Raw genomic sequence first — 25,741 nt, 5'->3', positions numbered from 1 at the left:
CTGTAGATGATGTTAGCATGGGATGAAGCTGACAAGCAGCCACGGAGTTTAGAACCGAAAGGTACTATGTCTGGGTGAAAATGTATTAGTGAACCAGTAATGCAGTGTAAATGAAGATCCTCATATATGTGTGTGTGTGTGTGTGTGTGTGTGTGTGTGTGTGTATACACATATATATGTATATAAATGTATGTATAAATTGTATAAATTATATATATAATGTATATATAAAATGTATATAAATGTATATATATATAAATGTATATAATATATAAATGTAATTTATATTATAATATATAATATAATAGCAAAAAGCTGTAATGAGGCAAGCAAGCTGTAACCACAGAGAATAAGCTTGAGCAAGATGCAGTTGACAAACTTGAAAACATCCTAGATATACAAGGATACATGTATGACCCTTAGTTCTGCATCAGCTTAGAAACAGTTCACAGAGAAAGCTGTTAAAAATGTTGAACCACTTTGGAATGTCTTCATTCTCATAGATGTGTATCAATATAAAGATCATTGCCTCTGAGAGGCTCTATCTTCCAAATGCTTTCCTAAATGCCTCCTTTACCTCCTTGTTTCTCAGGCTGTAAATGAATGGGTTCATCATGGATGTTATGACTGAGTAGAACACAGAAATCACCTTATCCCCTTCATTTACCTTCTTGGAATTTGGACGCATGTAGGTAAATATAGTTGAGCCGTAGAAGAAGACCACAACAATGAGATGAGAACCACAGGTAGAAAAGGCCTTAAGTCTCCCCTCACCTGACTGTATCCGAATCATAGTGGAGATAATATTCCAGTAGGAGAAAAGGATGAGGGAGACAGGACCAAGGAGAATTACTATGCCCATTGCCAAGATGGCCATCTCAGCTTTGTAGGTTTCTTCTGAAGCCAACTTCAAGAGTGCAGGAGGTTCACAAAAATAATGATTAATTATATTCTGTCCATGGTATGAGAGACATAAAGTAAATATTGTGTCTACTAAAGACACAATGGCTCCACTGGCCCAGGACCCTATGATCAGCTGTACACACACCCTCTGGGTCATGAGGGTGGAGTAGTGAAGGGGCTTACAGACAGCCACATAGCAGTCATAGGACATCACTGCTAGGAGGGAACTTTCTGTACACCCAGCTACTAGGAAAAAAATCATCTGAATTGAACACCCAGCAAAGGAAATGGTCTTTCTCATTACCAGCAAATGGAATAGCATCTGGGGGATGACTGTTGTAGAGAAACAGAGATCAGTAAACGACAGGTTTTTAAGGAAGAAGTACATTGGTGTATGAAGTCGAGAGTCAATATGAATTAGCACTATGATGAGAAAATTCCCACACAGAGTTAGCAGGTAGATGATGAGAAACACTACAAACAGCAGGATTTGGGTCTGCCAATCTGAAGAAAGGCCTAGCAAGATGAATTCAGTCAGATAGGTTTGGTTTTCTGTGCCCATTGGTGTTTATTTCTGTCCACACATCAGCACAAATAAAGGAATCAAAAGTTGACTCTGGTGGAAAACCAAATCCTGAAAGTGAAGATCTCATTGTAAGAACAAATATGTTTTACTGAAAAAATATCTCAGAAGCATTTAAGACACTTGATTTTCCAAAATTTCCATCCTTAATTCTTACGGAAGCTATTTGAAAAAAGATGCTCACATATTATATGGATTTGAAAAAATATGAAGAGTTCTGCCTTTAGTAGAAAGCCCAGGTTTTTCTTTTATCTAGTTTACTTTTCAATCAGCAGATTTTGACTTTCATTTCATCAAGGAGCAGAGCCAATAATTATCTTTTCCTTTGTGTTTCTAAGGGATCATTTATCATCCTTCCAAGAAGGAAGGGAAGTTTAAGAAACCATTTAGATCATGTTATAATCCACACATTTAGTCCTTTTCTAAATTCTTCACTGGATCAGAGAATCAAGCCTTGATGGCAGTGTTGAAGATTAAGGCATGATAGGCCCTCATTGTTACAGAGCCAAGATGTTGGAGACAAGGCCAGACTTAAGTAGCACCACACCCTATGGAAGCAGGAACAGCCCTTTGTGGAGACCAAGTGCCACCACAACAGCTGTCTGCACAGTTTCAGTATCTTTTCTAGTGTGACAGTATTTGAGCTCATTCATGCTGCAGTTTGTTTCAGAGTATCCAATCAATGGGTTAGGTACATCAGTAGGAAATCAGGTACTGGTCCAATGCTTTGCAGCCAGGCAGGAAATACTATTCAATCTATACATTATTGTACATCAGAAACAAGCAAGGAATAACATGGCTGGATATAAGCTAATAGAGAAGGAAATTATAAAGAGTTAGGGAAGTTAGCTGGGGGCATGGGTAAATGGCTGGCACTCAGGGTTGGAGACATCTATCCCTGAGAAGGGTGGAAGTAATAGTCTTAGAATTGGCCTTTAGAATGAAGATGTCAGAACAGAAAGTCAGCCCACCTGGCAGGGCCATCTTGAGATAGACAGATATCAGAGCCTACAGACTAGAAAGGTTTGTCTTCACATGTAAGACCCTACCTCTAGCGGGCAGTATAGGAAAACTATGGTCAGAGCAATTGTGCCTTGACCACTGGCTCATGAGCTGCCAAGTAGGACTTAATTTCAGGAACATGAGTTGACAGTGAGGTTTCTATTCATGAATTTCCATTCAGATGGAAATGAAATGGGTCCAGTCTGAGCCTACAATAGAGTCCATTGGTCTTTAAGGGACCAGGAAGTCAGAGTCAGGGAATGATTTGAGGAATTGGCAAAATTAAATGAGAAATATCTTTTCTTTAGATAAGTTGAAATACACAGGAAGATCACTGATAAAGTCTCTAACCTAGTAGCCAAACTCATTTTCCAACAATTATTGATAAGTGCAGTTTTTCACTGCTTCATCATGGTAAATTTACATTCAATGAACTATGAATATTTCATGTGTACAATCTGGTGAGTTTTGATATATGTACATAATAATGTGCTTTGAAAAGGTTGTTATTAACTTATATATGATTGTTTGTTTACAATTCTGTCTTCTGACTGGGCTATAAGTTTGTTCAGGGTAGAAATCCTATCTCAATCCATATGTCTACATCACCTGGCATATAGTAAATTTTCAAGAACTATTCACAGACTGAATGGGTGAATAAATAACTGAATGCATCCAGGACTAAACAAACTCTTCCTCAACACATAGTCTCTGTCACACACACACACATCCACTCAATAACTCCTAAGTGCTAATCATCCTACGTAAAGCATAGTATGAGATTCAGAAGGCACAGCTGATATTGATCCAGCTATGTGGTCCAGCTTGGAATGGGGATATTCTGTGACCAATCAGAAGGATAAACACAAAGGATGATCACCTGGACTACTGGTGAGAGTACATAAGTGGTAGTTCTTCCAGGGGAATAGATCCTCAATAGGCAATCCTATTCTCTTTCTCATTCTTCGCCTCTGAGAAGATATATGCAATGTGGTAGCAACCTGAGTAGTAGGGTACTGGGGCAAGGAGTGCCCACACACCCAACATTAGCACTCACTTAGCTCTGGCTCCTTCTCACCTCCTAAACAATGGACAGCACATTGTGAGAAGCTCTGTTGTGCATCCTCGGCAGTGTCCTGTGAGTCCAGTATCACCCAAAGAGTGTCAGAAAACTGAAAGAGGAAAAGAACATCTATAATAACAAGGATAAAAGGTCAGAATACAGGAAGATTCTGGGAATCGAAAAGGGGTAAGCTAGTTTGAGAGACAGCGGATCTTTTGGTTCTTTGCACCTCTCAGCACACAAGCTAATCCCTTAAAAAAGTCCAGTAGCAAAATTTGTAAGACTAAGGATTCTAGAGAAGAGAGAAAAAGAAAAATCTGCTCTCACAAATAGACTGTGGGTTCTAAAAATAAGAATATGACCTTTTCCCAGGATAGACACAAGATTTCTGGTTCTGGGGAGACTTTATTCCTTCAGTATCTTCTTTCTTCTTACCTGGAGACATGGGATGAGTTTGTTCTGGAGAAGGGGAGCTACATGGGAGGGTACCTCACATAGGAATACAAAAGAACGATATCCAGAAATCCAAGTTACAGATCCAGATTTGGGTATTGGATCCTAGTGATTTCTCAGCCCTCTCTCTTAACAGCTGGATATGATGAAGTGGACTTTTCAGTGGCTTCCATTCCAACCTCTGGCTGTATTCTCAGATGAGTTAAACACTTACTTTCTAGCACCGACGCTGAAATGAATCTTATTATGAAAGGATTCTTGAAATATGAGGCCCTGAGAAGTGACGCACATGGGACAGTCCCTAGGGTTCTCCTCAGCACAGCTCACTCTATTATCTCTACACACAATGAAATACCATGGGACTTTTTATTTTTTATTTTTTGGCAACCATATTGAATACTGTGAATCTCCTTTATTTCCAATCTTTCTGTAAGAGAAAAAAATTCATATGTTCTGGGCCTCAGGATAACTTAACAATCTATCTCTACCATTCTTGTTTTCTTCTTGGGAGCAGAACCTAGAGTGTAAAGTACATGCAGGCCCATCTGTGCATTCTTTACTTCAAATCCTCAGAAAAGTGGAAATTTACACACTCTCTCAGTATTTTTCTATTAAAATGAGTTTTAAATTATTGCTCATTTGAGATATAGTGACCACTGTTACATAATATTAGCTGGTCCTAAAAAAACAATAGTTTAGGAAAATCTCTGTAAAAACCAAGTGTTTGAGCCAATATGCCAAATGCAAGGACAGATTCTTATTTTTCTGAGGGATTCCAGGTTGAAATTACTCGGGGCGCCTGGGTGGCTCAGTCAGTTAAGCGGCCAACTTCGGCTAACGTCGTGATCTCGCGGTCCGTGAGTTCGAGCCCCATATCGGGGCTCTGTGCTGACAGCTCAGAGCCTGGAGCCTGTTTCAGATTCTGTGTCTCCCTCTCTCTGACCCTCCCCCATTCATGCTCTGTCTCTCTCTGTCTCAAAAAGAAACGTTAAAAAAAAAAAAGAAATTAACTCAATGTTGTGTTTTGTTGTCAATGTTTATTTCTTTTTATATGAACAATATTGTTACCCTTGGTATATGTGTTGCTAATTTTCCCCATTTGCTTCTTTAATGGCAGCACTAACATGTTTGTTTATTTATTGCTCAACATTATTTATACATTTTATCAGTCAAATATTTCCATATTTCCCATTTTGTTTCTTTATTTACCCCAAATTTCACCCTTTCTATTATAGATAGTCTATGAAAATTTTCTTTTCTTGGGGCACGTGGGTGGCTCAGTCAGTTGGGCATCTGACTTCAGTTCAGGTCATGATCTCACAGCTGGTGAGTTTGAGCCCCGCATCAGGCTCTGTGCTGACAGCTCAGAGCCTGGAGCCTGCTTCAGATTCTGTGTCCCTCTCTTGCTCTGCCCCTCCCCCGCTCATGCTTTGTCTGTCTATCTCTCTGTTTCTCTCTCACTCCCTCAAGAATAAGTACACATTAAAAAAATTTAAAAAAAATTTCTTCTCTTTACTTTTGACAATTTTTTTTCATCCTTGGCTTTTCAGTCAAATTATTCTTTATTCTGGTGTGAGGTATCTCATGATGATTTCATACATGCTTATGACTATCCAGAGGAATGGGACTAATTTACCCTTTCAAGTTCTCTCTACTACATCCCTGTTGCTTTTTCTTTATTCAAATCAATTTGGCGTGAATGTTTTCAATCCACTGTCAGAATGTGGTAAGAAAATTTTATATTGTTGTATTTTCCATTTACTGGGATTCAAATGTTATTAGTTTTTAATTGCTTAATTCTGTAGTCATTACTGGACGTTTCCGTAGAATTTATAGGCTCTGGTAACTTGTCTTTTGAATGAGATGGGTGGGAAAAAAAGTCAAGATTTGAGATTTAGTTTAGAAGACTCTATAGACTTGTGACATTTGTCCTGATAAAGGATATGTGGGAGAATTATTATGACTAGCTATTATTATTGTTCTTATATGAAAGTCATATAGATTAAGGGGCTAGTCTGAGGTCAATCACAGTTGAAATAAGCTCAGACTCTAATCTTTAACCTTAAGACTAGTCTTAAGGCTATCTCTCTTACCTCATGCTATACCACTTCCTAATATTTAATGCCCTTTAGCAAGCATAACGTTCATATATTAGTTTTAAGGCCAATGTGGGTTGGCTGGGTTATCTCACACCTTGGGACAAACATGTGAAAGCATGTCTGCATAAAAGTAGAGAACGGCCTGAGTTATCTAGTGAGCCCTTAAGTCTACTACCCAACAACCACATGGACCAGAATGAACAATCCACTACTGTGGGCCGGGACCTGTATACTTGCCGCATGGACATAGGAAATGAAGAGAAGAAATGGCTAACCTTCCCAGAAGGTTCAATGCCTTTTTACCTTCCCATTCATGTTAAGTAGTGCAAGAAAGGATATGGAGTTTAAACTTGGCCCTCTTAGGACACAAGGACCCTGGTCACCAGTAAATGTATGCCCAAATTCATGTCCTGTATCACTCCCTATAATGTTACCATGTTTCTTTTCTTGTACAGGAGCTAGCAAATATGCTGAGAATAGTTCAAAAACGGGAGTAGAATAGTTTTCGTCTTTTGCACATGCAGAGAAAGAAATACAATGAGAGATATGAAAATACGCTACCCTCCCCAACACTCCATCTGATGGTCTTGGACTACATGAAAGAGCAATGATAGCTAATGTGCCTGTGGCCTCACAAATGTAGAAGCAGAATTTACCTGATCCACTCTGCTTTTCCCTCAAGAGGAAGAAACACACTCCTGTCTGACACATGATTGTTAAGTCTGCTGGGGAAACAAGAAGTGTGTGTGATATATAAGGGAACCTAACAGTAAGGACTCTTCAGTCATACCTCCTCATGTATTACTGGTGCAGAACTCAGAGAAGAGAGTGGCTGCTTACTGTCTCTTCAGGATAGTGAGTAGGATCTAGACAATGCTAGTTGTCTGCTCATAATTCATATATATCATAAATAAAATAATCTTTATGCCACTAAATTATCTCCTTAAGCTATAATAAATACAGCACCAAGTTCTATCATTTCTAATTTATAAATAACTCTGAAAATCACCCTTTTCTCTTTATTTCTCCAGACTGTCTTAGTTCAGGTGGTCCTGACTGTGATTTCATGACTGTATTATTGCTATACTTTCCTAAATGTTTTTGGGTCTTCTGTGTTAAGAATATTTGAGAAGTGGGACCTTGGATTTGATAGGGCCAAGTCTGTTAAATTCTACTTTGTTTTCTTTTGCCATTTCTATGGATGGAGAGAAAGCTATATTTTCTTACAAAGTAGGATGAATATTTACATATCTAGCTAAACTACATTGATTATTTGAAGAAATTACTCAATTTCTTTTATTTATATATTTTAATTTTAATTCCAGCATAGTTAACATACAATGTGATTTGGCTTCAGGTGTACAATATAGTGACCCAGTAATTCTTTACATTACTCAGTGCTCATCATGATACCTGTACTGTTAATTCTTTTACCTATGTCAACCATCTCCCTACACACCTACCCTCTGGCAACCATCAGTTTGTTCTTTGTATTTAAGGGTCTGTTTTTTGGTGTCTCTTGAAATTACCCAATTTATTAACCACAGAAGCCAACCAAATTAAATTACTTCTCTAACTCTATATTCATTTGATGATTCAGGAACTAAAAAATATTGATCAATTTTGATTAACTTAGAACCTTTCTAAAATTTTTATTTGTTTGTTTGTTTTCTTTTCTTGGAGCCATTGCAAAAGGCTTGAGCTGGCCCACTTGAACAGGCCTATAGTTATGTCTCTATAGGGTTATGATTTATATCTGGAAGGACTATGACTCAACTCCCATGGATTACTATTCAAATAACTGAGTTTTATCATACAAACAATCAAAAACAACCAAATGACATGTCATTAACTAGTTCAAGTATGATTACATGGCAGTGTTCAAATGGCCTCTTGTTAATGTTAGGTTAGAATTTTGTGGGGGCTTCTGGTTGGCTCAGTCGGTTGAGCCTCCCGCTCTTGATTCCAGCTCAGGTCATGATCTCCTGGCTCATGGGATTGAGCCTGACCCCTGGTGTTAGGCTCTGTGTTGACAGCACAGAGTCTGCTTGGGATTCTCTCTCTCCCTCTCTCTCTGTCCGTTTCCCGCTCGCGGGTGTGCACACACTCTCTCAAAATAAACAACAAGAACAAAAAATAATTTTGCTTTGTAGACTTCTAATCATAACAAGAGACTAGAGTGTTTTACTATGATAAAACTGGTGAATCAACTGTGCTCTATAGAGACATACAACTTTACAATGGCTTGTGTTTGCTGGATGGAGTTTCACTCCCTTGCTGGGTAAAAACTGTGAAAGTTTCTTATTTCTTTTGAACATATTTTTGCACTCCTGTCTTCTGTGATTTAGCACTGTATTTCTTCAATTGATCATTTTAAAAACAATTCAGTGAAATTCTAGTTTTGAGGCAGTACTCTTGTCTTTATTCATTTACTGATTCCTTTTATTGATTATGAATATCTCTGAATAATATATGGTATACTTTTCAAACTTTTTAGGCTTTATAAACTGTAATGATCCTGTATGTATTTATAAATGATTTTTTTACTCAAAATAATATTTTTTAATATTAGTTCATATCAATGCATATATATATAATCCAATCCTTTACTGTTATATTCATTCTGGGTGGGTTTTTTTTGCCTCAGGCTTTTTAAGTGGCTCAATTATAAACAACAAATTGAAATAGTTACCTTCTTTATTATTCATTTATACTCTGTCATTTAACCGCAGCATTTAGTGAATTTATATTTACTGAACTGATTAGTAAGATTTATTTTTACATATGAGTTTGTGCTGCTTTTGTTTCTGGGCCAAGGTGCTTGACCCACAGAGATTGTGAAATAGTAAATGTGTCATTTTAAACGACTAAAAAAAAAAAAAAAGAAAAGTCCTTATATAGATGGATTGTAGTAGTAATGGATGAAAAACACAAGCGATCTGAGCTCAAAGTCTGATTAATCCAGATTAAAGTTGGTTGAAAAGAGATGGGATGGCCTGTGGAAGCGTCCTTATTAGCAGTGGTGGAGTGAGGTTTAGCCCTCTGGCATCCGTGAGTCAGCAAAAGACATATCAATAGAGGTGACAGTTATTACCACACAGGAAAATGAAATCTCATTCTATAATAAGATGGTTTCTTGACATAAGGATTATTAATTTCAAGGAGTCCAGTTGCAATAAAACCATAGTGTTGGATGTAAGATCTCCATTACTTTTTCCATATTTACTATGCCAGAGAGAAATCACTATGGTGAAATGAGAGTATACTGTAAAGTTACCGCCTATGACAGAGTATAGTAAGAATTCAAGGCTATTGCTCAGATGGGCTCACCAAGCAGAATTCTGCTATACATTCCCACACCTTCTATCCACCCCATAAAAAGATAAGGCCTTGATTAAAAGATGAATAAAAGGTGCATGTTAAGTCTATATTTTGGATCATTATGAATTCATTCATGCCTTCAGTTACCAAGTCCCAAGAAGGAAGAGTAAGTGTGAAAAATAATGGTATTTTCTCAACCTGCCCTTGCACCATCCCCTTTATGATAGGTCCTTCAGAATTTGTTACTTCTTCTCTTCCTCTCTCTCCTCACCTGGAGTCTTCTTGAGTGTCACTCCAAGGTGGGAGTGGGACCAAAAGCCTATTGATGAATGTCTTTAATAAATTTCAATTTTATGATTATTGGAATAGAAAATTATCTCTTGGAGGTGCTTGGGTGGCTCAGCCGGTTAAGCATCTGACTTGGGCTCAGGTCATGATCTCACGTTCTTGAGTTTGAGCTCCGCGTCGGACTCTGCTGACAGTGTGGATTCTGCTTGGGATTCTCTCTCTCTCCCTCCCTCTCTGCCCCTCCCCTGCTTGTGCCTTCCTTCTTTCTCTCTCAAAATAAATAAACTTCAAAATATTTTTTTAAAAAAGAGAGAAAATTATCTGTTGGAAAATCCCTAGGGCAAATGGGTGAGGGAGAGTCTTATGATGGCAATTTCTAGAACAACCAAGGTCCAGGGACTTTCAATCAGGATTTATTTATTTCTCATACAAATTATTTACATCTCAGCTGGGAGTAAAAGTTCTTACTGTGTAAATCTTGGGATACACACACACACACACTCACAGACACATTTATCTGGCTTGTTTACTTATTGATACCTTTATTTCTTCTTTTGATATGTTTCTCCTATTAGTTATAGATCTTCAACAATAGGAGCAGTTTCATTACAATGTTTAAGTACCTTTTCTGTTCATAATTATTTCAGTGACTTTACTTTTACTTTTGTACGAGCAGCAATAAGAAATTCTTGCAACAATCCGAGAGTAATTGAACAAAGTATTCACTGATAATTTCTCTGTTCAAGACGGCAGAAAGTCAGCAGAGGAGTGAATATATGCTCAGTTAGCCCTGAATAAAATTCTCTTTTTCAGCAGATACAAAGGAGAAGCCACCTTTGATTAGAGAGAACATGTAATGGTTGTGTGAATATAGATTAGGTGAGAACATTTAATAGCTGTGTGAATATGGATAAGCCATCAAACATTGCTGGGAACTAGTCATTGTATATGTGGAATGGGGGATAATATTTGTCCTGTTTATATCTTTATAAGGCAAAAAGTAACAGTCTTTTCTGTTTTGCCTAAAGGCAAAAAGTAACAGTCATTAATATTTATACATCCAATAATAATGTTCACAAAGCAGACTGTACAGAAGATGCATTGAACTATAGACATTGAAGTATATACATGAAAAGAGAATATTTTAATATACCTTTCCTAATTCAAGACAGATCAAAAGGACAAAAATAGCAAGAATAAAAAGACCTAAAATATAACCAGTAAAGTAGATAATATAAGTACATATCAAACTGTAAACCATCATAATAAAAATTATATCTTCTTTCAAATGTACCCAAAACATTGCAAATATTTTTATAAACACAATCTCAATAAATTTGAATGAATAGTTAAAATACAAGATATATATATATATATATATATATATATATATATATATATATATAGCTACCTATAGGAAGTGGAAGTGAATAGATTGGACAGAGATGTCAGCTAGACTTCTCTGGTTAGACATTATTTTATAGGTTGATTTTTTTATTCAAAAATTAAAAGCAATCCCTAAAAGCTGAAAAAGAAAGATGAAATAAACAAATATAGCTATGTATCCAATTTGTGATATGTGTATGGTAAGACAAAACAATTGAGTAGTATGTTGTTACCATCAGGAACGGGGGTATTTGGTGAGAGGCAAGGAGGAGAGGTTAGAGAATAATAGAAAGCCTCAACAGTATTGCTAATGCTAGATGTTCAATACATAAAAATTATATATATGCATTAAAAATATTGAATGCATTAATGAATGAAAGGAATATCATATATCTCCTGTGGAGAATGGTGTTAGGGACACCAATTAGTAAGTTGCTGTAGTAAATGCTCAGGGCAGACAAGATGAGATCAAATTTGGACCAGAGTGGAATATTTTTGTGTGTTGAGAACTGGTATAATCTGGGATGTATTCAGGGAAAAAAATACAATGCAGGACTTTCTGGTAGATTGTATATTAGTTATGAGAAAAAAGAATTCTGAATGATTCCTAAGATTTTTACCTGAGTGAGGTTATGATATCTCTTTCCTTCGTGAGCATTAATTTTAGTATCTGTTCTGCCTTTTTTTTTGTTTTTTTTTTTTTTAATTCCTGGGCAAAGGAGATATTAATTCTGTTTGTATGTGTGTGGAAAGGTACCTTTTGATCTTTTTCATTATGAATCAGCTTCAAGCATTACAGAGTAATTGATTTGATTGGTTTTTAGGCAAGGGACTTGGAATAAAGAGGAGTCCCATTTTTTTTTAATTTTAATTTTTAGTTTATTTTTTTGGAATGGTTTTATTTTAACAGCTTCATTGAATCTGGATTTTACAGATCAATAGTACCAGACAAGAACATTTCTTGAGTTTGTGAAACACATCTTAGTGCCAGGCAACTGGAAGATGTTTGATAAATGCTTTTGGAAACATAAGGAAATAAATGACTAAGCACCAACTGAGACTAGGTATTTTTCATGATAGAAACATTTCAGTCACAGATCCTGCAGGTAAAGACTTTAAACTTTATTGGGAGAGAAAGACGTTTAAATTCTTTTCATGCAGTGGGAAAAAGAGAGACTGGGTCTCAGCTAGAATTTAGTTCAAATTCTGATTCTATTGTTTAAAAAAATAAAAATAAAAGGAGTCCCATTTTAAATCGGGAATTTAAACAACTTTGAAAGGACTGGGGCAGGAACGAGTCATAAAAGAAAAACCTAGTCACTGGCCAAAATATAATTGACAAGGGTGCAGACCCAGGAAAGATATTGGGAATACCATCTTTGTTTCGGATGTTGATTTCAACCGTTTGTTCACATTCAGTGTTAACTGGGGCTGAGACTTTTATAGAGGGTGTTCCTAGCAGAGAACATTTGCATTACAGTTCTCACTACCATGTATGCTTTCTGCTTTCACATACTAGCTTCAAGGCATCGGTATTTTGTAATGAAATTTCTTTATAAATAATGTGACATGGAAAGCACATGGCTGTCCTAATGTCATATGGGCAGCTTAAGGAGCTGATGCTACAATCCAGAACATAGGTATCTGATAGGAATTTTTCCAGAGTCCGGAGCTCTGATAATAGATCTGGAAAGATCTCTCCACAATAAAACATTTAACATTATATGACTACAGATTCACAGTAGTAAAGAATTAAGAACTGAGAAGTTTCCTCACCAGCAAGTAGTAAAGTCTAACATTTGTATCTTCATTCAGTATCTTCATTTTCCTCTTTAGTTTTTATTTCCTGTTTTAAATAGAAACATCAAGAAAAAATTCTGGCCAACTTCCTGTGTGGTTGAATACAGAACTGTTGTAGGGGAGGGAAAGAAAAACATGAAGTGAAAAATAAGATAATCTCTGTTAGAACAGAACGGGAATTTCAACCAGATCCTGGGGTATTGATCAGAAAAATGAAAATAATCCTTAGCTATTGAAACATAGGGCTAATGGAGACAAACTCGTGTCTCTAAGGCCAAATGAGGACTTAATCTCCAGTGTGGCAGATTTTCAGAATTTTCAAAATGTGGAAGATGCCAGCATAAGACCAAGTGCAGATATGGAGTCCCATGTAGAAGCTATAGGGCTTCCACATGACATTGGCATCTACCATCTCTGGGCAGAAGTGAATCTCCCCAGTACTCTCCTGGAGGCTTCCATTACCTCCTTGTTTCTCAGACTATAGACAAGAGGGTTCAGTGTTGGAGTAATGATAATATGAAATAGAGAGAGAATGTTGTCCTGTTGGGGACTATGGTAGTAATTGGGCTGGATGTACATCAACATGGCAGCTCCATAGTACTTTCCTACCACAGTCAGATGAGAAGAGCATGTGATGAGGACTTTCTTCCTTCCCTTACCTGAGGACACGTGAAGGACAGCGATTAGGACAAATGTATAAGAGGCAAGGATAGCAGCAAGGGTAGGCATGAGAAAGATCACACCTATCACATATACCATGAGCTCATATATGGAGGTATCTGCACAGGCCAATTTCACCAAGGGTGGGATCTCACAGAGTAGGTGCCTGATTTTCCGAGACATACAGAAAGGAAAGTGCATAGTATATGAGGTGAGTATCACAGCATTCAGGAATGCCAGGATCCAAGATGTGGCTATTGTGAGCCAGCATATCCTTGGCCTCATGCGGACCATGTAGTGCAAAGGATGAAAAATAGCCACATACCTGTCATAGGCCATGAACGCCAGTAGTAAGTCCTCTGCACCTCCTGAAGTGAGAACTACTAACATCTGAAAGGTGCAGCCTTCAAAGGAGATGGTGTTCTCCCCATGCAGATAATCCACAAGCATTTTGGGAGAAACTGCAGATGCAAACATCAAGTCCATGAGAGATAGCTGGCTAAGTAGAAGGTACATAGGCACATGGAGCCAGGAATCCATTATAATGACCAAGAGCAGCAGGCCATTGCTGGTCAGGGCCAACATGTACAGGACAGCAATTGTGGCAAAAAGCAGTTTGGGAACCCCACTGTCATTCAGAATCTCCGCTAATGTGAAGTCATTTCCCAAGGTGGAGTTCCAGAGCTCCATTCTGTGGTTTCTTTGCTTGTCTGAAATTACACAAGATCTAGGTAAAGTAGTTCTGATGTGATATCTGGAGACTCCTTGGCTTTATAATATTATAGCCTTTGATCAGCAAGATTAGTTGTTCGATTTATCATATTGTATTATACTTTTTCATTCATGAATTAACTCACCATTATGTACCGATAACATGTTGCAAAAGAGCACATTTCTTTCCTACTTCTGATGTTTCCCTCAATGTTAGGGGAGTCCCATTGTGCAATAATTCTGGGCTTGTCTCTGCCTTATACTTCTACTCTGCCATTTACTTTTTCTGAAAAATGTGGAGCAACTTAATGGGAAAGATTAAAGGGAAAATCTGGGCACATGCTAACCAGCCTCCTTTTCAGGAGATACAGGGTCTTTGAGAGGGCTAATATGTATTTCCCTCTCTCCCACCCAGGTTTTGAACCAATTGAGAAAGAAGATATTTGTGCAGGCCAAAGTGTCACCCCTATTTTTCATAAAACAGAAATTTGAGAATGAAGCCTATATGTCAGTCAGCAATGGGTTTCCTAATACCAACCCCCAAATGGACATAATTGCCTTTGCAATCACAGGCAATATAGGAATAAGTCAGTTTTCCCACAAGGAAGGAAGAGTGGGAAAGGGGAACAGGATAGGCCAAGTACTAGCAATTGTATCTTCCAAAAAAAAAAAAAAAAGAAATTTATCTCAGTTCATTCTGTAATTGGATTATGTTCCTCCCTTCCTTGAGAAGAAATGAGGAGAGAGTAAAGACTAGGTATCTTATATTACTATTTTCTTGACATAGAAGCAAATTTTGGGAGAGAGAAAGAGCCATCCCCTCCCATGCCTCTTGTGTGCCAAGCACAAGATAGCTCCCAAGCATAGAGTGGAGTACATAACATATAGAACACCTGACCACATTAAGTTATATTCTTTTGTTTTTCACCATCTCTGATTTTTACTTTTATTTTTTAAGTTTATATCTTTATTTTGAGAGAGAGAGAGAGAGAGAGAGAGAGAGAGAGAGAGAGAAAGAGAGAGTGTGTGCACACGCGGGGCAGGGGCAGAGAGAAGGAGAGACAGAATCCCAAGCAGGTTCTGCACCATCAGCACAGAGCCTGATGGGAGGCTTGAACTCACAAACCATGAGATCATGACCTAAGCTGATATCAAGAGTCCAATGCTTAACTGACTGTGCCACCCAGGCACAGGCTTCATTTTTTAAAATTTTTATTCCAGTACAGTTAACACATAGTATTAAATTGGTTTCAGATGTACAATAGAGGATTCAACAATTCTATATATTACTCACTGCTCATCAAGAAAAGTGTACACTTGGGGCGCCTGGGTGGCTCAGTTGGTTAAGCGTCCGACTAAAGCTCAGGTCACGATCTCACAGTCTGTGAGTTTGAGCCCCACGTCGGGCTCTGTGCTGACAGCTCAGAGCCTGGAGCCTGCTTCAGATTCTGTGTCTCCCTCTCTCTCTGCCCCTTCCCCACTCATGCTCTGTCTCTCTCTGTCTCAAAAATAAATAAAAACAGGGGCGCCTGGATGGCGCAGTCGGTTAAGCGTCGGACTTCAGCCAGGTCACGATCTCGCGGTCCGTGAGTTCGAGCCCCGCGTCAGGCTCTGGGCTGATGGCTCGGAGCCTGGAGCCTGTTTCCGATTCTGTGTCTCCCTCTCTCTCTGCCCCTCCCCCGTTCATGCTCTGTCTCTCTGTCCCAAAAATAAATAAAAAACGTTGAAAAAATAAATAAATAAATAAAAACATTAAAAAAAAGGAAACTATTTTAAAAAAAGATAAGTGTACACGTATCTTGAGGAGCACTTATCTTCAGTTACGTTCTTATGAACGGCATTGAAAAATAGGTTTAGTAGCGTCTGGGTTGCTCCGTCAGTTAAGCATCTGACTTCAGTCAGTTCATGATCTCACAGTCTGTGAGTTCGAGTGCCACATCAGGTGAGCTCGTGCCCTGCTTCGGGAGAGCCTTGCTTCTCTCTCTCTCTCTCTCTCTCCCTCTATCTGCCCCTCACTCATTTGCACCTCCTCTCCTCTCTAAAAAAAATAGGTGTAATCACAAACTGTGAAAATTATCATAATGAAAAAGAAGAGATAGTGGTTCTCATGTGGATTGGTAATTAAGAAAATACCTCTTGGGGTGCCTGGGTGGTTCAGTTGGTTAAGCATCCAGCTTCAGCTCAGGTCACGATCTCACTACTTCTAATTCTGTGTCTCCCTCTCTCTCTGCCACTCATGCTCCATATCTCTCTGTCTCTCAAAATGCATAAACATTAAAAAAAATTTTAAGAAAGTACCTCTCTGGTTCAATATTTGTAAATCAATCAATATGATACATCACATTAGTAGAAGAAAGGATAAGAACCATATGATCCTGTCAATAGGTGTAGAAAAAGTATTTGACAAAATACAGCATCTTTCTTAATAAAAACCCTCAAGAACATCGGTATAGAAAGAACATATCTAATGTTTATTTATTTATTTATGTATTTATTTTGAGAGAGAAAGAGACAGAGTGGGGGAGGGGCAGAGTGAGTCCATTGACTGATAAATGGATAATGAAGGTGTGGTTTATATATACACTGGAATACTACTTGGCAATGAGAAAGAATAAAATCTTTTCATTTGCAACGACGTGGATGGAACTGGAGGGTATTATGCTAAGTGAAAAAAGTCAGTCAAAGAAAGACAGATATCATATGTTTTCACTCATATGTGGAATTTGAGAAATTTAGCAGAAGACCATGGGAGTTGGGAAGGGGAAAAATTAGTTTCAAACAGAGAGGGAGGCAAACCATAAGATACTCTTAAATACAGAGAACAAACTGAGGGTTGATGGCGGGGGAGATGTGGGGAAGGGGCAAATGGGTGATGGGCATTGAGGAGGGCACTTGTTGGGATGAGCACTGGGTGTTTTATGTAAACAATGAATCATGGGAATCTATTCCTGAAGCCAAGAGCACACCGCATACACTGTATGTTAGCTAACTTGACAATAAATTATATTTTAAAAAATGTAACTGGCAAGAAGGCAGCAGAGGAAGGGTCTATATCTTCAGGCAGCCTGACCTAGAATGAAGCAAAGCATTTCTAAGCTTAATCTTGAATGGAAAAGCAAAAGACTGTCCATAGGTTCTTTGAAGTGACAAAAAATACACTAGTGTCAGTTGTGGGCATCTTCCAACATTCTGAAAAATCACTGATTTCTGCTAAACACCGCAGTCTGAGACCCAGGATCTGAGCATGGGAGATGATCACCAACAATCCCGCAATGAGAAAGAGAGAGAGAAAGACAGAAAAGAACCATTGGCTCAGTTATGATCATGTGATGTTCGACCTCACATACTATTTGTATTGCAAAACATTGCTCATTTATCAAGTTAAAATTTAGTAGAAATGTTTGCTCATCTTTTGAACACTTGAAGAACAAGTTACTCTCAATCCAAGGATTTACATGGTTAATATCCTCCAGGGATTATATTTTGTGTATTATGCAGGCTTAGAATATGAGAAAAGGGAGACTATTTCTACTCTTCTTCTGTGTCAATCAAATCATGTTTCTCCCTTTCTGCCTTCGCAGAAGGGATGCCCCATCTCACATGATGAGTAATTCTACTTGATAAAAAATACTATTTTTATTAAAAAAAAAAAAAAGAAAAGAAAATACCTCTCTGAGAGTGTGAATTTCAAGCTCAGTTTTTAAAGACGAGCATAGGGGGCGCATGGGTAGCTCAGTTGGTTGAGTGTTCGACTTCAGCTCAGGTCTTGTGAGTTTGAGCCCCATGTCAGAATCTGTGCTGACAGCTCAGAGCCTGGAGCCTGCTTCTGATTCTGTGTCTCCTCTCTCTGCCCCTCTCCTCCTTGTGCTCTGTCTCTGTCTCTCAAAAATAAACGTTAACAAAAAAAAATTAAAAAAATAAAGATGAGTATAAATGATTCAAATGAAGACGAGTGAAGAGGCTCTTGAGCATATAATGCATTATATGCAGAATCTATGAAATAGAAAAAAGCTTGTAATTTCTGAGAAGCTAAATGAAGACTGATGAGTCAGGTAGTAACTGAGATAAATTTGGAGAGATAGATATGTTCCAAATCATGCTTGTACTTCTAGGGGATATGGAATGCAGTGCACACACACACACACACACACAGGTATGACATCAGACAATTTTTAAAAGTAACTCTTAGGGGTGCCTGGGTGGTTTAGTCAGTTAAGCATCTAACTTTGGCTCAGGTCATGATCTCATAGTTTGTGAGTTTGAGCCCTGGGTTAGGCTCTATGCTGACAGCTCAGAGCCTGGAGCCTGTTGCAAATTCTGTGTCTCCCTCTCTCTGCCCCTCCCCTGCTCACATTCTGTCTCTCTCTCAAAAATAAGTGAACATTGAAAAAAAGTTTTTAAAGTAACCCTTATAGTTGTAAGGTTATAGTTGAAGGAGTAATGGGTAGAAGATGGACAAGAATGAATTATATGGAAGTGATGAATCACTAAATCCTACTCCTGAAACCAATATTGCACTATATGTTAGCTAGAATTTAAATACAAACTTGGAACAACAACAAAGATATGTCCAGAAGTGATTGTGGTCATCCAGGTAAAATGGATCAGGAAAATAGCACATATATAATAAACACATGTTGGAGGCAGAAACAATAATAATTGGTGATTGGCTAGATATTTGCAATGGAAATAAATCAAGAAAAGCCAGTTTGGGAGGTTTTAAATAGAAGAATTGAGAGTGTTTAAGGAACCAGAAAATCCCATAAGAATGAGAAGTCCATTTGCTCAGTGTGTATAGATGAATGAGATAGAAGGAAAGAGGTATTCACTTAGCGGGGAAAAACTGAGGGACTGTTTTCTCCTGCAAAGTGCATAGTTTTAGCATCTATACTAGAATTAAAAGTAACTTATGCATCACAATGACAATATTACAATATTCTGTATTATCTACGTATTTATTTTTGTCAGCTGACTTACATTATCCAGCTCAACACATTCCACACCCCTATTCAAAATTCCTAGCCCTGGGTGCCTGGGTGACTCAGAGCCTGGAGCCTGCTTTGGATTCTGTGTCTCCCTCTCTCTCTGCCGTTCCCCTGCTCACACTGTCTCTCTCTCTCTCTCAAAAATAAACATTGGGGCGCCTGGGTGGCGCAGTCGGTTAAGCGTCCGACTTCAGCCAGGTCACGATCTCACGGTCCGTGAGTTCGAGCCCCGCGTCGGGCTCTGGGCTGATGGCTCAGAGCCTGGAGCCTGTTTCCGATTCTGTGTGTCTCCCTCTCTCTCTGTCCCTCCCCCGTTCATGCTCTGTCTCTCTCTGTCCCAAAAATAAATAAACGTTGAAAAAAAAAAACAAACATTAACCTTTTTAAAAAATTCCCTGTCCTTAATTATTATTATTATTATTATTAATTATTATTATTTTTATGGCCTGGAAGCCATATCTCCCAAAGATAAAATCCTTACCTCAGATGGACAGGAGACACTGCTGATAGATTTTACTGCAAGATGTAATAGCTTATATGAGGGAGCCAAGGAGTGCAGATAGAAATTGGTGAATAAAGTGGCTTTTGCCAGAATTTGGGAAAGTATCTGCTGTGAGGAGGTATGGGAGGTCAGTGAGACAGGGCCTTCTCTGGCTTTGCAGACCTTCTCTGGGAATGGGTAGCCTTGTCTCTGAATGGCCAATACTACTGAGAGAAGAGTCAGGTAGGAATAAGAGGTTGCCTGTCTCCTCTCTTGTGTGAGGAGTTAGGACAGGCTGCTTCTCTGATCAGTCACCCTGTAAAGGAATTTTTCTAGCCCTCAAACAATTGTCAGGCTGAGGTCACTGCTTAGGCTTTTAAAAATGCTTCCACTCCTATTGGGCTCTGAAGGAAAAGCTGAATAAAGGAAAAATCCAAGGAAGGGGATATGAGAAAACCCAAAAGGAGAACTTAAAATGACTGGCCTCACTTTCCCTGAGGGCCACAGTGAGCCAGGGCCCTGTTTTGGGGGTGGTTCTTTTGCCTTCCTGTGTGAGGACAATGACTTTGATCTCCCTCTCCTCCCCAGAAGCTTTATTTAAAGGGAAATCTCTCCCCAGCTGACTTATTCCCTCACTAGAAATCCTAGTCTAGGAGATAGGATTTTAATAAATCCCCTAGGTATGATTCCTGACCTTCCACCTCTGCTTTCTTCTGTCAGTAAATGAGCTCTGCTGGCCCAGAGGGAACCCTTCACCTGTAAAGGAAAACAGAGGGCCATTTTCACATCCCTGACTGTGCATTTAGTGACCGTGTCTTGGGCTAGTACTACCAATCTGCTCCAAGACCCATGGTATAATGAAGACCCTACATGGTCTCAGAAAAGCTGTGGAAGCAAGACTCTTAGTCTTTCCCCAAGAGGTAATCCTTTCACTGAACATAAGTGAGTATCTCAGAGCAAATTAACTAAGACAAATGCATACAGGATTTCCTGCTTTATTTTCCCTCCATAGATATGTTTTCTTTTTAAATTTTCTTACTCAACAGTTATTGGACTCCTATGTGCCAGATGTGAGATGCTAAGTTATATATCAATGAAAAAAATAGACAACTATCCCTCTGACATGGGTCTTATATTGGAACACTTGTAACATGGAAGGGGCAGCACTGTGTTCTCACTGCAAGAGACACTAACCCTGGATATAGATTTGCCTTTCCTAAATGCAATGCTTATGTCAAAACTACTATCTGTGGACTTACAGAATGACCTTATCCACTGTCATGCTATTCCACATAGCATTGCTTCAGATCAATAAATGCGGTACACTTCACAGTAAATGAATTATAGCAATGGACCCATCCTCATGGAATTCACTGATCTTACCATTTTCTCCACCATCACTGAAGTAGTTGGTTGGATTGTATTGTAGAAAAACCTCTTAAAGGGCCAGTTACAGTACCAGCTAGATGGTGATACTTTGTAGGGCTGGAGAAATGTCCTCCAGGATGCTGTGTGTGCTCTGAATCAGCATCCCATCTATAGTGCCATTTCTCCCACTACCAATAGGCATATATCCAGCAATCAAGGGGTAAAAATAGGAGTGGCTCCATTCCTTATTACCCCTAGTGAGTCTTAGTAAAATTTTTGCATCCTGTCCCTGTGACTTTCCTGGCCTAGAGGTCTTAGTCCCAAAGGAAGGTATGTTTCCATTAAGAGGTACAAAAATAATTTCATTGAACTGGAATTTGAGACTGCCACCTGGTCACTTTAGTCTCCTCATGTCTCTGAATCAATAGGTGATTGATCCTAATCCAAGGGAAAATTGGTTGCTACTATATAATGGAGGTAAGGAAGGAGTATGTCTGGGGTACAAGAGATTCCTTAGGTATCTCTTAAAACTACCACAACTGTGATTATAGTTAATGGAAAATTACAACAAACCAGTCCAGACAGTACATCTAATGACTCAGACTCTTCAGAAATGAAGGTTTGGGTTAACCTACCCAGCAAAAAACTATGAACAGCTGAGGTGCTTTTTTAGAGCAAAAAGATATGGAATGGGTAGTTGAAGAAGGCAATCACAAATACTAGTTAAAACCCTGTGAGCAGTTTCAGAAATAAAATGAGATTTATAATAGTTTATTAGTTATTAGTATTTCTTCTATTATGAATACACACAATATTTTGTGTATATATATATATATATATATATGTATATATATCTCACAAATATGTTTTCATTTCCTTATCTCCTTTATCCCTATACCACGTAACATAAGATATGTTAAGAAATTAACTTTATATCACAGTATTTGAGTTACAGGAGAAGAGCAAACATCCTCTAAGGACTTTGCATCTTCTGGAGCAAGAGTTAGCATATTTTCAGTTAGAATATACACAAGTTAAGTTGTATTGTGGTAGGTAGAAGTATGACTTCGTTACTGTCTTTATTTGAAGAGGGTGTGGTTTAAAGAGATGTGTATGAGTGCCAAGTTGACAAGAGATGGACCGTCGTGGTCAGTTTTATGTGTCAATTTGGCTAGGCTTTAGTCCCCAATTTTTCAAACAAACATTAATCTAGGTGTTGCTGTGAAGGTATTTTGTAGAAGTGGTTAAAGTCCATAATCAGGTGACCTTAAGTATGAAAGATTATTCTAGATAATCTAGAGGAGCCTGATTCAATCAGTTGAAAGGCTGTAAGAGCAGAACTGAGACTTCCCTGAGGAAAAGAAGTTTCACCTGTGGGAAGCAGCTTTAGCTGCTTGAGACTTCCGGGCTGCCTTTTCTGACAGCCTGCCCTATAAATTTCAGATTTGCCTTGCCATCCCCACAACTGCATAATAAATCTCTTAATATACATCTCCTACTGGTTCTATTTATTTGTTTGCACCCTTACTTGTACATTCAATATACATTTTTCTGCAGTAAAGGGAAAATTTTACCAATTTAGTCACCTAGAAAACTTCTGGCTACCCTGAGTTTTGACAATTTATCCATCACTTTCTTGCTGGTTCACTGTCTGATGGAAATCCAGGAAAACTATAGCCTTTTCTATCCACCTCCTTCTCTGCATATTTCTTTTCAGATACAAGTCATGCTGTCTTTCCTTCTTGAATGTCACTCTTCGAATTTTGAACAAAATAACATAGTTATAACTGGAGTATAACATTAAATATGTAGCACAATATGAAACCTAATTACGTATAGTTTTTGATCTTTAATTCTTAAAATCTGAGTTGTGGATGAAATTGTTAATTGTACCCTTTTCTACTTTTCTGAATGTTTTAAACATTTGAAAGTAAAATATTTTAAATATTAAAGTAAAAGAAACATAAAAAGCAAACACATCATAAATGGAGAGAGAACAATGCACTGTTATAGAAACAATAAGTTAACTCTCTTGGAAATCCAGTTCACCAAATAAATTAGAAGGTAAGTAAGTACACAGAGGATTTGTATAACAACTGATCTAATGGCTGTATAGAAAACTTTAAAAATCAGACAGTCTAGACTAGAAAAGGAATGTCAGTTCATAAATATAGATGATAGTTGAGATTAGAATAATAAATGACCACAGGCAGGACTGCTTAACCTAACCAAAATTAAAAAAAAATTTAAGAATAAAAAATAATGTTGTGAGGTTTCAAAATAGCACTAATTGGCCATTAGGAATTAACAAAGATTTTCAAGCAGAAATATATACAGCATAACACTGCTATCTTTTTAAATTTTTTAAAAATGTTTTTATTTATTTTTGAGACAGAGAGAGACAGAGCATGAGCAGGGGAGGGGCAGAGAGAGGGGGAGACACAGAATCTGAAGTGGGCTCCAGGCTCTGAGCTGCCAGCAAAGAGCCCGACGCGGGGCTCGAACTCACAGAGTGTGAGATCATGACCTGAGCTGAAGTCGGACGCTCAACCGACTGAGCCACCCAGGCGCCCCAACACTGCTGTCTTTTGACAAAAAGACTAAAAAAATTCGAAGATGGGGTAGAAATGATATGATTCAAGATAGAGCATCTTATATTATTTTCAGTGCCTGTGTGAGGGCCATGGCCCATAGCGCTTCTTTTTGACTAAAGAAAAATGGTACAGAGGCACCTAGGTGGCTCAATTGGTTAAGCATCTGACTTTGGCTCAGGTCATGATCTTGCAGTTCCTGAGTTCAAGACCCATGTAGGGCTCTGTACTGACAGCTCAGAGCCTGGAGCCTGCTTCAGATTCTGTGTCTCCCTCTCTTTCTTTGCCCCTCCCTCACTCACACTCTGTCTCTCTCTTTCTCTCAAAAATAAGCAAACAGTAAAAAAATAAATAAATAAAATAAAAATTATATATATTATTATGAATGTACAGTTGTTAGGCTACAAATAAGGGAGACCAGGAGGAAATAACAGGTTCAGGTAAATTGGAAACTACCACAGTCTGTAAAATATAATAATCTATATAAAATTAAATTAAAACAACCCCATGTGACGTTATACAAAAACTTAATACAAAATGGGAAGACCATGTAGTTACAATGTAAATAAAGTCAAAACAAAGCAAATACGGTATCAATAACCCAATTAAACTTATGTAATGTGGTTTCCAAAGTGTTGGGGTAAAATAGTATGCCTGCCATCCTTAAACACTCGACAGACTATATTTCATTAATTCACTCATCCAATATTGTTGCTGAGCCAGACAGAATCCATCTCTCGTCTATCATTTTATAATGTCTGACTGAAAGTATATAGTAGGATATTGCATCTGCCTTTCCACAATCAAAAAGGAAACAAATGAGAAGAGGAATGCTCTCGGAAACCTCGGAAAATGCTGCACATCTAGGCCAAGTACCATCTAAGCAAAAGCACTTTTGTGGCCTCTTGTCAATGTCAATGCTTCCTTTACCTGAAAAGGAATGGGCTTTAATGAATTGCTACTAGGTTTTCTGAAGGTCTAGCTGCTGACTCTATAACATCTGAAAAATTACACATGTAGAAATTCCAACAAAGGAAGAAAACTAAAGCATGAAGTTATATATTAAATACATATAGTTTATTGAAACTATACATTTTTATGTTCTAAAATTACATAATTGTTACGTGTAAATGCTGTATATAATAATATATAACTATATTTATACACACAAACACATATATACACACAAATGTATGTTAAATTTGCTTTCTCTCTGCCATGATAAGTGTTGCATGCTGTCTACCTTGCGGTATTTCTGTTACAGCCTAAAAGAAGTTTTTCTTTCATATTTTCTTAAATTTGAGAAAGTGATTAAAATGAGATATCATCAATTGATTATAAAAGGAACCAGGCCCCTAACCCTCTAGGAAGCAATAAACAGGTCCTAGCCATGAAGTTAATGATAGCAGAACCTCTTTTTGTTTACTCCCCCTAAGAAAAAGAGGGCTTTTAAGACAAAACAAAACTGGGGTGCCTGGGTGGCTCAGTTGGTTAAGCGTCTGACTTGGGTTCAGGTCATGATCTCACGGTTTGTGAGTTAGAGCCCCGCATTGGGCTCTGTGCTGACTAACCAAAAGTTGAGCTCCAGCTCAGAGCCTGGAGCCTGCTTCTGATTCTGTGTCTCCCTCTCTCTCTGCCCCTCCCCCACTTGTACTCTGTCTCTCTGTCTCTCAAAAATAAATAGAACATTTTAAAAAATTAAAAAAATTAATAAAAACAAAACAAAATCAAAATGGATAGAACTATAAAAACTAGTTGGATAATAACTGATTATTTCTTAGCATCTTCATAAAAATAAAATTATTTTAAAACTCCAGTACCAATATATGTCTCTTAAAGTTCTGGTTATTTCACTTACTACGTTAGAAAAAGAAGCATTTAATTAAGGCCTGAAAGAAAAGGAGATTTCCTCTGATATTTTTTTTTTTTGCCTCTTATCCTTCAATTGTGTACTAAGTCAGTGTGTTTATAATTGCAGACTTTTACCTAATGTAGGTGTTTTTTTGAGATTAAGTTAAATGAAAAGAGAAGGCATGTCTGAGTCTCT

The 25,741-nt window shown here is 38.0% G+C and overlaps 2 protein-coding genes across 2 annotated transcripts; both read right to left on the bottom strand.

The window, feature by feature from the left end:
* Positions 1-541: 541 nt before the first annotated feature.
* On the bottom strand, positions 542-1,465 carry LOC125916662 (olfactory receptor 2D3-like). Its single transcript, XM_049622991.1, has one exon. It carries the CDS (start codon positions 1,463-1,465, stop codon positions 542-544), a length of 924 nt encoding a protein of 307 aa, XP_049478948.1.
* An 11,838-nt stretch (positions 1,466-13,303) lies between these two features.
* Positions 13,304-14,248, bottom strand: LOC125916654 (olfactory receptor 2AG1-like). Its single transcript, XM_049622978.1, has one exon. The coding sequence runs from the start codon at positions 14,246-14,248 to the stop codon at positions 13,304-13,306; it is 945 nt and encodes a 314-aa protein (XP_049478935.1).
* Positions 14,249-25,741: the final 11,493 nt, after the last annotated feature.

This window comes from Panthera uncia, chromosome D1 (genome assembly GCF_023721935.1).
Source record: "Panthera uncia isolate 11264 chromosome D1, Puncia_PCG_1.0, whole genome shotgun sequence".
Classification (NCBI taxonomy): domain Eukaryota; kingdom Metazoa; phylum Chordata; class Mammalia; order Carnivora; family Felidae; genus Panthera; species Panthera uncia.
Note: the sequence above shows the minus strand (reverse complement) of the source record. Positions and strands in the feature narration are given on the sequence as shown.